We start from the raw sequence: 16151 nt of genomic DNA, 5'->3' as shown, positions 1-16151 counted from the left end.
CATGAAATTGAGACTGTAAAATTTTGCTTTGGATATGAAAATTGTTTTTCACTACGAAAATTTGAAGTTTGAATCATAAATAACTGGATAAAGAACGCTTCAAGAAATTTAAGGAAATTTTAAAATCTCTGTATAAACAAGAATATGGCATAAAAAAAGGCTGGAAATTTATATAAGTAGGAAACTATTCGATGAATAAATTAAAATTTTCATGAAAACTCGTATCTATGTTCTCGATAAGCTAATATTGATATTATTTTACTAACAACATAAAAAATAGCGACTATCCCTAATATATAATAAAATATCATAAGATGCTTTATAATATTCCAATATATTTTCAAGATGTTGAATATGATTCAGAACACATAACATTTTTAGTGGTATCATACAATAATTTGAATTATTAGAGATAACATTTTCTAATTCTAAAGCAATGCACCTTTTACTCTTGCCTACTTATAAGATTTGAGAATTATAATGTAAAGCTATTTTCCTAGTAGTTATTAAATTAAATTTGCAGTTATTTAATTCTATATATGGGTGGCAAGAAGTTATCGGCCATGTTTAATTTCAGTTATTTAAGTCCATTTCCAACAGCATAGTTAATTCGTCGCAGCAAATAGGTATTGAATGTTGTGCATGATAATAAGTTTTGTAGGATTTAATGGAAATGAAATCTATGATAACCCAAACTTGAATGATTGCGAATGTTGCGAAATGCATCTGCTGCGCCTTGGTTCATAGTAATCCCTAAAAAAAGAAAATCTAGCGTACTTCTTCCCTAACCTATAGGGAATTCAGCCAGTCTGGATAAAAGCAGGACCGATTGAGTATGAAATCATTAAAGAACCTGTAATAATAATAATTTTAAATAGCTTTGGAATTATGAATCATATTGAGGGTTTTATTATTGAATCCGTGTCGTCCAGCATTTATAAAATATGTGTGATGCAATAAAGTAATTAAAAGGCAAAAAGAGAAAATGGAGTATATAACAACAAAAATGTGCATTCGATTCAATATCATTACTCTGGATCAACCCCTTAACTCTTTTCCAGGGTAGTTCATGTATTGAATTATCGTATTTTTAAACATATAACACAAAATTAATGATTTGTAGATGTTAAAATTCGTACCAAAACGGTGGGCAAACCAAAAACATCTAAAGTAGGTAGATTTTTACTGAAAACGTAATTAATAATTTTGGCTGTTTATCAAAGTAATTGCGTTGGCTTTTAAGAATTTCAGCAGACTAATACAGCTAGCTAAGCTTAAAAGTATCTAATTAGTTATTAAGTAGCAAAAGAGTGGTGAATATTAAGATAGATAGATAATAAAGATTAAAGATGATTCCTAGTTCCTTCAGTTCTCAATCCGTGATTCTGAAATAAAACCTAAGCAATTATATTCTTTCAGGTACAGAAAAATCCAAATGTTTCAGAAAAATCTCTGCTATCGGTGACTTTTATTACTATTTTTATTGTAGCCTTTTATTTGCAGAAATTATACTTTTTTCAGAAATTTTATTTTGAATATAGTTTGATATGCCTTCGACATCCTGTACACGAAACTTGGTTTCATTCCTTTCGTCAGTTATAACTGTAGGTAGTTCTAAATGCCAAAAATTATTTTATGAGCATCCTATACTTTATTTATTATATATTGCGAGCATACCAGCAGTAATGCATTTAAAGAAAAGATTACCGGACAATTTTCACAAAAGGCAACATTGATTCATAAAATAGAAATCTGAAAGTAGTTACATCCTTAAACTAAAATTTCGTTCTTCATAAGGTGGTCCTGCATCTCAGTCGCGCCGAAGGTGACGAAATTAAAGGTGACGAACATCATGAATTTCTCTAAATGAATCATTCGTCGCTGCTACTTTTTTAGATCCGCAACCTTGATAGAGGAGCGTGGCATTCCTCGACTCCGTTGTTTAGTTTACTCCGTTTTTTCCCAACGAAAACAAAAAATAATAATAAGTTGGTGAGGTGTTTTCTGCACATCGCAGGGATTCGTTTTCGCGATGACGGCGAAGACGAATGCGCGAAATTTTGGTAGGGGAAGAGAACAAAAAGAAAAACCCTCCGTCAACAAAAAAAACGATAAGAATACGCACGAGCTACAACACATCGGCCTATTTTTTGCTTTTAGCTCGAGGAATGGAGAGGGTAGAAAGACACGCGTTGGGTTGACGTCATCCATTTTCTGCCACCACTGAGTGGTTGATCGCTGTGTGCCAGGTGTCTATTTTCCAGCTCCATAACCCTGGAAGAGACACTTGATGTTTCAACTTCGTGCGAATTGGACAGGAAATAAACCGCCAGCTGGTTATTGTTTCGACAATCGAAATAATCGTCTGACAAAACTGGAAAAAAAGAATAACAAATGGGAAAATTCTCTAAAATCAGTGGCTTAGCGAGGGTAAATAACGATCGGAGATAGAATTTACTTTTTTCGCCTGTCTCATCACACTTGGCTTGAATCTTTTTATATAAAAACTTTTAACATAACATCCTATTTGGAGTATTTATTTTTATGCCAATTCATATATAATACAACCCTATTATCACATAGAAACTGGCAATAATACATTAAAATATTGGGGAATATTGCATGTCGATGTTCATACAGCATTAAGCGCGAATTATAATGGAGTAAACAGGAATTACAGCATTAAGCGCGAATTATAAGTTCAATGGAGAACGTCTGTGAATGGAAAAAAAATGATTGCCAGAATAGCAAAGAATCTTGAAAGTAGAAAATTTGATATATAAAAAGATACAGATGCAAGATTTAGTTTTTCCAAATAATTGCATATAATATTGCCCTCCATTTTTAAAAATATCTATAAAAAATGAAAGTTTAAATCAGCAAACTTGTCACTGAAGTTAATTTTATAATAAAATAGCGCTATCTGATAAATGAATACTGAGTCTAATTGGTAAAATTTAAATATTCTGAGGTAATAGGGAAAATACACTAGAGATCCAATAACGTTAACTGCTTTTTTGCTCTGCCTTTTTAAAAATATAAAACATGTCTTGCATGGTATTAGTTCTTGAGTTTCTGATGGTTCCAATAATGACCTAGGTTCGTTACCCTCATTCTAATGGTGCGTCGTATCTCTGTATGTGGGGTGGATGCATGAGATGCTGAATAATGGAGCCTCGGTCATTCAGATTTGTTTTCAAATACTAAGGCTGAAATACCGCCGTATGATTATCTAATTCTCAAATAACATGAACCCCAAGTAGAATATGTAACCAAGTATCCTGCATATAGAATGGAAGTAAATGTTCATTTTTGATTACTACAGCTGTTTTGTATCTATACTCATTATTATTACTATTCACTATTTACCGAGTTACAACACTAGTTAATATCATACTCTCCGTGAAGTGGAGAGGACGAAAGGAAGATAATTTATAATGATGCATTTCTCTTTGTTACCAGAAAGAAAGATTCGACTGATTTACTTGATTTGATATATTAATATTCAAATTTTAAACTACATAAATAAGACTGAAGACAAGTCTCATAATTTTTTTAAAAGTAAATAGTTAATCAGAACTCCACCTAAATCAGCACTGCACACACCAAGGGGAGGATGAACGCTAAAGAGAATTATATTTGGAATAAAAATATATGTTTAGGTTTTTGTTCACGAATAAATTGGTAGGTTGGCAATTATAGTAGACTTGCTTTAATACACCTTTTCTGTATGTCTGTCAAACACTTTAAAAAAGGCCACAGAAATGTCAAAAAAATCACCATAACGCCGTCTGAACGGCTTACGTAACAACATGAAAAATTAAAAATGTTGCAATATTAAAAACAGTAAAATTATCGTGCAGGTTAGACGACATGTTGAGTGATACAGAAGGAAAGTCGGCAAACCGCAACTCAAGAGTTATGTGCAGCTCTTTGATATGGACTAATAGTTCCAAACAAACTAAAAATGTAAAATAAACAATCATGATTTCACTCGAAAAGTTTCAAAAGTCTTTTTGCGTAATAGCCCACAATTTAATATGGAGATTACATAACAGATTTCAATCATGCAGATCGTTGAATTTGTATCATCATATTCATATGCATAAGATAGATATTCACGAATAACTCAAAAAATGTTTCGGAAGATAAAAATGCCCAAATTTATCAAAATACTGAATCATATTATTCAGTGTTTATAATATATTTTTCGAATATAAAGAGGAAAAAAAATGCTTCAAAATGTCGTATAATCCCCCCCCTTGAAAAAAAAGATTGAAAAAAGCCTTTCACATATTTTGATAAGTCTGCTTGTTATTTGCTTGTGACGCCTGAATGCATAAAAAACGCACGGAAAAAAATTATTAGGGCTTTATATTGGGACACTAAATGAAAAAAATCATTTTCATAAGGAATGAATTGAATTATCATGATGATGAATAAACACGATTATTTTAGCAAATGATTGCAGACATTTATTCAGAATAATTTAAAGGAAAATAAATTACGTTCACAAAATAAAAGCTGATTAGAAAGATAAATAAAAATTCAAAGCATTCACTCCTCATTTTTTTCTTCCTCAGTTAGCTTCATAGAAAAACTTGTAAATAGAAATGATAGGAATATTTTTTTAAATGTTGGACGAAAAAAAGAAATATTACAAAAATTGAAAAGATAAGCATTTTTTTCTCCCTTTCCACATTTTTTAAGTAATTGATGGGTAAAAAATGCAAACAGGAACAAAGGAGTTTTTTTTTTTTTTAATAATGAGTTCGTTATTTTTTGTATTATTGCTACAGTCAAATGATCAAGTTTTAATTTGAAGTTAATGAATTTTATCGAGCTGCGATCTTTCAGAGATATTTAGTATTGGTTTTAATCCTATTTTATCTAATATGTGTCTTATCAAGTTGATCTGTCAAAGATGCAACGATAAAAGCGATGGGCAATCTATGTTGATTTAAGTGACCCAGAACATCTGTGTGCCTCTTGCATCTACGATAGGTAGTTAAGTTAATTTCCACCCCTTTATGAAGCAATACGAAATCTATTTGGAATGAACCTCCTAAAAAACGCAGTCCATTAACAAAGAAGGAATGACATCTCCTCTCCAAAATTTCGCACCACATGGTTTGAGTGACACTAATCAACCTGACACTTTATATCAGGTGTGCAAATGTATCAGGCCCACAAATTGGTACTTTAGCCGATTGAGATGCGCGAGGATAGAACCTGGGACCTTGTGGTTAGCAGTCTAGTAACATAACCAGGGTACAAAAGCATATGCTTGTGTAGCGTAGTTGTTAACTGGCTTATATGTTATTCATCACAGACTCTCCCTCCAGTGAGTCGGAGGTGAGACGAACGATATGACTGTTGAGTGGCGATGTCTTTAGCTGTTGTCTAATGGGCCTGTACCCAGTTGAGTAGCGCCAAGCGTTATGGCGAGCGAGCGTGTGTGGGCGAGTGTTTGCTGCGTCAAGTGAGTCTGATGACTTTGGTTGATTGTAGATGGCGCCACAACAGCTGTTACGAAGTTTGAAGGTTCATCGTCCGAGGTCATCAATTTAGGGAATTGCGATGCGCGAGGATAGAACCTGGGACCTTGTGGTTCGCAATCCAGTAACATAACCAGGATACAAAAGCATATGCTCGTGTAACGTAGTTGTTAACTAGCTTATATGCTATTCACCACAGTACAAACTAAAAGTGTCAGGTACTCTTTATTAGTTTTAGGAACCTATTGATACCGAATAGTAATCGATATTAATAGATTACCGATTGGTAAGTTTCCTCGAACTTATCCATTTTCAAATGAATGATAGTACAGTACACACCCGAGTATCCGGTTAGTGACTATCCGGCTTCCCTATTATCAAGTCTAGTTTTCTTTCATAGTAATTAAATGAGGAAGGCAAGGCATTGCATTGGTAACATTGTTTATGTTTCCTGCATTTAAGTTAGACACTACAGAATTTATGTTAAAATGCGAGCAGTTTTTATCTTTTCATTTCATTTTTCTCTAATGAATTCTAGAAGCATGCAGTGCAATATATAAACATATATAAATTATCAGTACAGAGCCTTATATTTTTAATTGATACCGGCAATTGCTTCTATGATCGGCCGCATTTACATTATACATGGCTTGAGATAAATGGAAGACTTGGTATTCCATAAGAAGTGAGAAAATATGTATTATAACAGCAAGCTTTGGTATAAAAACTTTGTCTTCTGGTATTATTGGTGGGCATATAACTCCAGCCTATCGGGCTTTTTAATTATCCAGCTGCCGTTCCACCACCTTAGATTGGATACTCGAGAGTCTACTGTATACCACTCTTATATTAAGTATTAGGATGATCTACTCTTGCTCTCTGTTCTGTTTCATCAGTGCTAGGAACATTCGTGATATTTTTTCTTAACTATATATATTTCATCTCAAGTTATAACTGTCATTTACCCTATGTAACGGCACGCATACCAAACTGAATAATCCCTCGCCTTCTTCTATGCTAACTCAATATCGGCAAAGTGTTTCCTTTCCGTTTCTCAACCACTCGTCAATAACTGTCAAAACCAACGACCGCGCCTCTTCCGAAAAAGCGAAATATCTTTATTTGGAATATTATTAGTTTCAGTAGCAGCTGCCAATCTCGGCAAGGTTGAGTGATAACGCATCAATATGATACAAAGTATCGAAGGGATGTGCGTATCAAAGTGGTATTGTATCAATATGACACAAATACCAAGGTGATATTGTTATCTACATAAAACCAAGTATCAGGTTGTTGTATTATCACTTGCATCAAGTCCGCCGTTCGACTTCGGCGACATAATATTCAAAATGTAGTAAAGTTTTCTATCTACCTGTATGTATTATGTCTTAACTTATCAATAATGAAAGTATTTCTAATTCATTTATATTTTGATATATTAATTAAGTATACAAGTTTAATGAGATTTTCTATAAAAAAATGTGCATATTGCTTTAAATATTTTTTTATTCGAAATAAATAACTCAAAACAATAGAGTTATTAGAAGTAGATTATGTGAATAAAGCTAAAGAATAAAAGTTAAGTATTGAATATAAGTAAAATGTTCGAAATACTACGATTTAAAAATTTATATATTTAAAATAAACATATTTTTAATTTCTTAATAAGTAGGATGAAATGCCTAAAAATTAAATTTAAATTAAATCCTTTCTATCAATTTTTATACTTTATAAAACACTTTACCTTTTATCAATGCTTTAAAAAACAAAGATTAAAATTAAAAACCAAAATGAAAGGTAACGATCCATTTCGTTAAAGGTAGCATTTTTAAAAACCAGCATCTATAATCAGATAGTGTAATAATGCCTGTGGACGTGAAAAGAATCAGTCTCCGCTTGTATCAGGTACAATAGAGGATCAGTATTACTCTGTATCTGAAGCAGCGAAACCGATGACTAACTCCACTCACCACATCAACGGAAATGCACTGGCTTCACGACCACATTTAGTGCACACATGCATGTTTTATCTTCAGTGAAAATCAAGTCTCAAACTTGAAATCCTGACATGAAACAGAGACCTTAGCACTAGACCACAATGGCTTTCATGTCTGAGATAGAGGTATTTTAATACCTCTAGAGGTAGGTTCCTTTACAGGCAGATTTTCTGGATAATAGGCAGAAAAGTTGTGTTTTGTTTGGAAAGGAGGCAAACTAGGTAGCCCTGCTTTCACCAATAACTGAGTAATTAATAATTAAAGCTGAGATCGGTCGACTGGTTTTGTTGAATACAGCCGAGAACATAACCAGAGGATAAAAGTCATTATATTCTTCATTTAATTCATGTTTCTCAGCCTTGCGGTTGGAAAAAAGTAACAGTATCTTCTAACTTAGTACCGGTTTCCTCTAAATTTCACTTCCATTTACAGATTTCAGAATTGGGCTTACAGAGAAAAGCTAAGTGAATATTATTATAAAAACGCGATCCTAAAAAAAAAATTCAATCTGAATACACTTTTATTATGACGAGAGTGTGTAAGATCTCATATATTTTAGACTATTATAAAGAGGATATGTATTAGTTTGGTTTAGTTTAGCTTAGCTTTTGATTTACCGTCCCATTTTGAAGCAACACCACGGCTATTTTGGGAGGGACCTCGTAATTTTGAATCACGTTTAGATGAAGAAGATGGCACATGAGAGGGCACCTCCCTCTCCAAACTTCAATACTAGTGGCAGGGCGTTTGGCCACGATTGGCCCCCGAACCAGCCTACAAGACAATTCTTTGGTAGTATCGGGTCTCGAATCTGAAGCCCATAGGGTTAAAAGCCGAGATCTTACTACCAGACCACCTCGGCTCAGAGGATCTGCATATGCTCATGGTTCTTAATTTATAGCTATTAGGATGAGTAATATTCTTTGACTCTCAGTCATAATGAATATCTGTAAGATTCCATGAACATTGGTTTAATTATGATGAATCTGTCCAATATTCCATAAGTCCTAGTTTAATTATGATTGGAGTGCTTACTATTCTATGAATGTCAGCTTAATTATGATCAGGATGTGTAAGATTCCATAAATCAATCAAAGCCGTATCTAGTATGTATCCGTAGCCATATGAAAGATTATTTTTTTCGACTTGCAATATTATAACATACATTTTCTAATTCCACAAACTACACAGATTTCCTTGATAACATGAAAGCTTCGGAAATTATTTTTAAATGTGGGTTATGCAATATTCATAGATGTTGTCATTTCTCTCCCTGGGTGACATGAAATTGACAAATGTATCATGAAGAAAGGAAAAAATACTCACATCAATGTGGGAGGCGTTAATGTAGTCCGAGTCTGGCACTCCGGGTAGAGCTTCCAACACCACGCGGTTATAATCATCTGCAAGAAAGGAAGATATTTCAACTTCTGACATTCAAATCATAGAAATAAGCTAATAAAATTTATTTAAATAAACTGAGAGAAAAAGATTGCATCACCTACGATGTCATCATAAATTATGAAACCGTATACGATTGTGAGGGTATTTTGAGACAAATTTCATTAATACAAAGAAATTAAAATCAAAATTAATTTTCAACCAAAATCAAAATTGATTTTCAATAAAGGGTTTCACTACTTGCAACGTCATCATGAATTATGAACCCTCAGCAGTTGTGTATTTCGTAATTTTATTACAAAAAAAAAAAAAAAAAAAAAAAAAAAAACGAAACTGTATATTTTGCAAAAAAACCTTTTCCTTCTGAAAGATTAGGTCCAAAATAGATAAGAGCAAAAATGTTAGTGTAGCAGAGGTAAAGATTTTTATTCATCTGGTTAACTCAGAAGATTTTTAAAAAAATAATTAACATGTTTTTATTACTTTGCTGCTCTGTTTGGTGCAAATTTTGCAATTGATTTTAAACTAACTTCCCGATGAGCTAGAGACTTTAAACACAGCTCAGAATTGAATAACAGTTCAGTATTAACTGGATTTCTTGTCTGTTTGGTACACATTTTGCAAACGATTAAGAATTTTCTTTGCCGACAGATGACGCAAGGCCCAATTTTTAGCTCGGAAAGTTAGTTTTAATTCGATTGCAAAATTTCAGACACACAAGAAAAGTTTAAAACTTTTTTTAATATGCCACATTTTTAAAACGGACTAATTTTAAAAATTTACAATCACAAATTTTCAGGTCAATTTGTATGGAACTTATTTTATACTTTCTAGTGCGTTTTAAAAATGTGATATATTATTTTTTTTATTTAATTTGACTTCCGATATTTGTATAGTCGGAATTTAGTAATAATTTTTACACTTTTTTGTGTACCAGAAGTTTGTAATTTGGACAATGATATATTATATACAGCAATAAATTATTTTAATGATTTCAATTTATTAGTTAAGCAATTTACTTAATTAAATACTTATTACATACTAATTGATCCCTCAAATAATGAATCCAAAAAATTTTTTTTTCAAAGATTTCCTAATCATTATAATAGTGAAATGTAATTTAAAAGATTAAATGGTAATAATTAAAATTTTAAACGAGTAACTTTTTAGAATAATAAAAGTATATTTTTAAGTTTTTAAAAGCTTTATTTGATACTTATTGCGTTCACATAACAAAGGATAAATAAAAAAAAAATATTCTTTTCATTGATCGATTTATAACGAAACTAATTACACAATAATACTACTTTCTTCTAATAAAAAAGGTGTGTATGTTTGCGTTATATAGGATAGAGTGTTGGAACTAAAGCTACCAAATTTGACGCATATATACTTTGGTAAATAGAAATGTGGATCTCGAAAGTGTTTTTTTTAATTTAATGAAAATTAATACGAAAAGAATATCAAAATTTCGCATATTCCGGAAATATTATTACACAAAACTGATTTTTGCATCTTAAAATTTTTTTTAAAAAATCTTCTTTTTAATGATTTAATTTAAATGCCGTGCAAATTTTCCCTGTAATTTGGCAATTTAAAAAAAAATATCTAACTTTCAACAATAGATTACATTGTTGGCCTGAAATTTTAACTGTTTTCATTATTTCATCAAATAAGTTATCACGTGATTTTTTTCCACTAATTGAATGATTCCATTGAAGAAAAATTCTGCGAATTATTGTAAAGTTTATATGATGAATCAGAAAGTTAAATTACATTCATAAAAAATACAACAAGCGATTTGAAATAGACTACCCAGATATGTGCTATAGGCTGATCGGACTATGATGTCTTGGAACTGGACTCGATTAGAAAAGATCATGTACACGGTAAATCGAACAGCTGTAAAGCCGTTGAAACAATAAGGCTTTAAAGTCTGTCACGAGTTTTTCTTAAAAAAGTTTTTATCTTAGAAATATTTTGTTGGGGGAATTAGAAACATAAAATTACGCATAAGATATTTAATTGAAATTTCTCATAACCAGTATTCGCGATGAACCAGTTGCCGAAAACGGCTAATTCCAAATATCATTACATATAATAAATAAATTCAATTTTAATACAACAAAATTTTTTTTCTGTGACTGGTTTCTAGTCGCAACTTTATTTTGTATGTGTTGCTGGTAATATTTTGAAACAATAATTTCATCCTAAAATTATTTGTATTTGATTACATTGTAAATCAAGAACTGTCATAAACTTCATGCAGTTTCAATACCATCTATACTACTAATTTGTATCTCAATTTTTATTTTAAACTGGACTTAATTTTCAAAAAAAAAAAAAAAAAAATTGAATCTATTCCGACTATTTGTTTTACAAACTTTTATAAGAAGGCAATGAATTTTTTGACACATGTTTCCTTAAAATATTTCTGTAATGCTTTGAGAATTCTGTTGTAATCTGAATACATACTTATAAGGAGTTATCTCTAAAATATGTTGCTGATGATGTAGTTGTCTTTGCAAGTTCATTACAGAAAAAGTTTTAATATGGCTTTTAAAAAATCATTATTGCATTGTAAATAATCCGTTGAACAGCCAAACCGAGTCAATTGTGTTGTGCATTGTAAATTTATGATATCAAGAAACGGTTTGCGATAATATGTAGTAATAGCTTCTAACTTTTTTTAATGGCGGGGCATTCCTGATTATATTATTGTACAATCTAAATAGTAAAATTCAGTTTGAAGTTTTAATTAAACTTACGTAATGTCCACGTTAACTGTAAAGTGCCTATTTAATTTCGTAATCCACTGCATATCTCGTAAAGATAGTGAAATAATTTACATACCCGTAAGGTCGTTTACATATTTTATAGTAGATTAAGCACACAGGAGCAACTTTTGTATGCGCACGCACGCATATATATGTATGTATGCACACACACATCTTTATAATTTAGTAGAAATTAGAACACTGAAATTTAATTAGAAAATTCCTTCGATACCGAAGTATTTGAATCAAATTACAAATTTTGCGTCCAAGTTGCAGATAAAAGTAATTCGAATTTAGATAGTTCATTTTGGAAGCATGTACTATTATAAAGTTTTATGCAGCATTTGGAAAATATCCAAAGATCTTAAAAATGTATATTTTAATTTTGGCTCCCGATGTAATAATTATGTTCAATTTCATACTAGTATCTAGATTGCCCTGAATCTAACGAAAAGGGCTTAATTGAACCAATTAAATTAAATGAAGCTCACTTGACGACATTTCTTGCGACAGCCGTTGTTACTACTCTCCTTCAATCAATAAAAGACAGCCACAATACTCAAAATAAAATGCTTTGCTTATGGTTATGTGAGCTATTCAATAACAACAAAAGCAAAAGGAGTGCTTAAAGTATTCACGCTTCAGTCTTCATAATGGAACACTTTAGAGGAAGGCCAAACGGTTCTTTATCAGGACTGATGAAAAGATTTCTGTTAACGATTCTCCCATTTCAGTTAAGTGTTTCCGAAACATGAAGTTCCAATGACAAATCGAGGGAGATTTTTACTTTTGTCAATACTTCAATTCTAAAAGCTAATTTCCTCTAATCGATTTTGGGATGTAAGTTTTCGTTTGGGAGATTATTAGTAAAGGAATGGATTTGACAAAGAAATCGTAAATGTAACGTTAATAATTATTTATTTTTTAAATTTTTTATAGCCTCTATCAAGGGTTTGGATGGTTGAACAAATTGAAGTAGTAAAGATCGTTTGATAAGAGTTGATTGATGAGTTCTTTTAGCAGAGAAAATTATGTATCGAAGTCAATTTATGTGACGCCTGATCACTTGACTAACATAACTGCGCATTTTATTACATTTAGCTGCACGATTTTTTCCCCCTATTGTATCAGATAATTTTTTTCTGTCCAAATGCGTCCAAAGTCCAAAAATATTTTCTAATACACTTGATGTGTATTACGCGAGTATGAACTGACTTCATTCCATGGATCGTGAGTTGCATTGCTTATTTTGTGGAGATTAGCTATAAATTCTAAGAGGAAGTGTTAGAAGAATTCTATCAACTGATTGCATTCCGTAAAGTCTTATTCTTCTCAAAACCACACCCACTGGAAAGCACCTCAGACATGGGGACCATCAACCAAGAAGCTTCTAGTATGATGGTTGATTCTGACAACCCAGGTGGATACAAAAATGATGTGGGGTCTACTATCCCCTACAGATGACAGGACGTGCCTGCTACGGGAGGTGTTGTACTTGGCTAGTGATGACCATTAAGACCCAATCTTAGTTCCCACCTATGCTTTAGTGGCGACCGGTCATTGAGCTTTATCAGTGTGCTTTCGGGCGGGGTCGGAGTAGCTATTTCTGGTTCATTCATGGCTCTGAAATTTATACAAAGGAGCACCTTTTCAGATGTTACCCTTTCCCCGACCACGATTCAAAATGGTCAAATGAGTACTTCTAAGCTTCTTCTTAGCAGGACTCCGATCTGCCACTATCTTGAAGATATTGCAGCTTTTTTTTTTCGCCTAATTATTTTTTTGTATGCACAAGTAACTCAAAATTATGATAACAATAAATTGTGCGCAACGTATGTTAGATTTTGGTTAAAAGTTGAAACTGATCATTCAGATATTATGATGTCTAATATGAAACTAGGTGAATATTTTATTTAGATATGAAGTTCACGATGCAGTCGCTAGGGTCGGGCAAATTTAAAAAAAAATCAATTATTCGGATATCAAATTTTTAAATGTCTCAAAAGTTACATTTTTGTTCGTTAATCAACGGAAAAAATGTTTTTTAAATAATACTTTGATTTCTTTTTTCATATTAAGATCTTAAAATTTGGTGACAGAAAAAAAATGGGAAACACTACATCAAAATTTTCCTTCATCTTAAAATTATACAAATTATATTTTGGATTTCTAATAATGTCTAAGTACTTAATTTTAGCTTCCTGATGACAAAAAAAATATATATTTAAAAATCACGCGCGTCCTTTTCAGTTCTTTAAAAAGGTCTACATTTTTTAAAATGTAAATATTTTTTAACCATTTTTCAAACATAAGTGTTGTCATATTTTACAAATGTCATCTTAATGTATTATATGCTAATATGAGTCATTTTATACATTCTATTTTTATGATAATATATCATTTTATAGACTATTTCCACTTTCAGATTCTTTTATGAAATAACCTAGAATTCATCATGTGAAGGCGGTTACAATCCGAGTTCTACATGCATCCTATTCGTCTATCCAACCAGTTAGGATACATTGAATTGCGCATATTTAGTCCAAGATGCTATCTTAAGATTTTTAAAGGAATTTTTAGCATTAATTATCTTAAGAACAAAATGAATCTAATGTATGTATATCTGTTTCCATGTCTACACACTATTCCTAATTAATTCGATGTATATTTGTTTGGGTGACAATAAAAACAGATCTTTTAAATTTTAAAATGTAATAATCTCGTTGAGACTCATTTTTACGCTATAACATTCTGAGGAGTTATTGAGAGTAAATATCCATTAATATAGCCAGGTCAAACAATTTCGATAATTAGATATTATTGCAATATTAGTAGTAATTTTAATTAAAGTTGCACTATAAGTATAAAGCATTCTATAAATATCTGAAAGCTGGCGAAATCGGTCCAAGTTTTAAACCTTAACTGGGGAGGTGCGGTCTAAGAGACCGCATTTCATTTACACTCAAATTAAATTTTTTAATGAATGTATTAGTATGAAAAATCGCCAATATATTTTTCAGATATATTTCTTGATATATAGATATGTTTTTAGAAATTTTTCAAAATATATTATCATTGAAAAAAGTAAATGCGTTGGAACATACATTTTCTCATAAAATTACATGTTACAATAGATAATATTCTTGAAAAATTATATTACTTTTTACTTTTTAAATCATATTCGTTTTTACAGTATATGAAGGTATATAGAAAACAATATAATGTAAAAATCGGCAATTATATGAAAAGTAAAAAAATTGACAACGGGTAAAATTGGCCCTTTTTTTATCGGTTTGCATGACTTTCATAGTACGGTTTTTTAAACATATAAGTTAAGAACTAGTATAAAAATCAACCTATAAATTCTGTATATATATATCTCTTGGTATATTAATATATTTTACAAATTTTTCAAAATACATTATCATTAGAAAAATTAATTATGTTTGAACATACATATCAAAATCAGTTGAATGCGAACTTTCATCGAAAAATCTTCTGTACAATTATTATTATTACTAAAACCACTTTCTGCTTCATTTAAAAGTATCTGGAGCACTGCTTCATAATAGGATAAGTAACCTGAATGATATTTCGGGCCCACGTTTTAGCGCCATCTGCTAAGCCTTGTTTATCACTGGGACACATACAGGGAGATGCGGTCTTAGACACCGCGCTAAAAGAAATAACTGAATTATTTTAAAAAGCATCTGCTGAAATCGGTTGAAAAAGTGCACGTGTATTGAAGGTCACAAAACGGGAAGCTACAGGGTCAATCCATTCAATTGACCTAAAAATAGAATAGGGGTGACAGAAAATCCATCGCTAGCGGTCTGTGAGACCGCTAGCGATCCCCAGTTAAGGGTTAAGGCTGAAAACTCAGTAAAAATCTTATTTTTCAATATTCCTGCAAACTTAAAGAACGTGGGGTAACCAACTATCGTTAGCGTTCATAAAGGACAAAATGTTGTGAATCAGTACAATGATTTTTTTTTCTCTCTCTATAGAGAAAGTACAAGGAAATATTTCGTTTGAGACTTCTCTCAAAAATTACGAGGTCAGGGAGACAGGCAATCATTGATGGTATATCTGAGGATCAGTGGGTTGGTTCTATGGAATAAGCACTTTCATTTTTCCTAATTAATTATATATATATATCTAAATATGGAGAGGTGAAATATGCAGTAAAGAAAGCAAACAAACATTTACAACTAATTATTATTTCTGTTTCTAACATTTACAACTATTTTTAATCTCCGACATATGCTGTCAAACTATTTTATGTTGTAAATCTTATATCACAACGTTTTATCGCAAGTGATCAAATTTTTATCTCAGACTCTACAGCAATGAAAAAAAGAGGAAAGCACTCCCCATCCATTATTACCCATCCATCTTTTCCACTCTTTTTCGCAGATGCTGAGGGCGAAATGTTTGCGCGAATAAGATGCCATTTTCCGAGAAACGGATCAAAGAAC

At 31.6% G+C, this 16151-nt stretch overlaps 1 protein-coding gene across 1 annotated transcript in view; it reads right to left on the bottom strand.

Annotated features, from left to right (window-relative positions):
• The window catches only part of LOC129966244 (receptor-type tyrosine-protein phosphatase mu-like), a 229437-nt gene that overhangs the window by 82410 nt on the left and 130876 nt on the right, over positions 1–16151 (bottom strand). Inside the window, exon 4 of the mRNA XM_056080659.1 lies at positions 8822–8898. Coding sequence (XP_055936634.1) covers positions 8822–8898 — 77 coding nt within the window. The remainder of the gene's footprint in view (positions 1–8821; positions 8899–16151) is intronic.

Source organism: Argiope bruennichi, chromosome 4, assembly GCF_947563725.1.
Source record: "Argiope bruennichi chromosome 4, qqArgBrue1.1, whole genome shotgun sequence".
NCBI lineage: Eukaryota > Metazoa > Arthropoda > Arachnida > Araneae > Araneidae > Argiope > Argiope bruennichi.
Note: the sequence above shows the minus strand (reverse complement) of the source record. Positions and strands in the feature narration are given on the sequence as shown.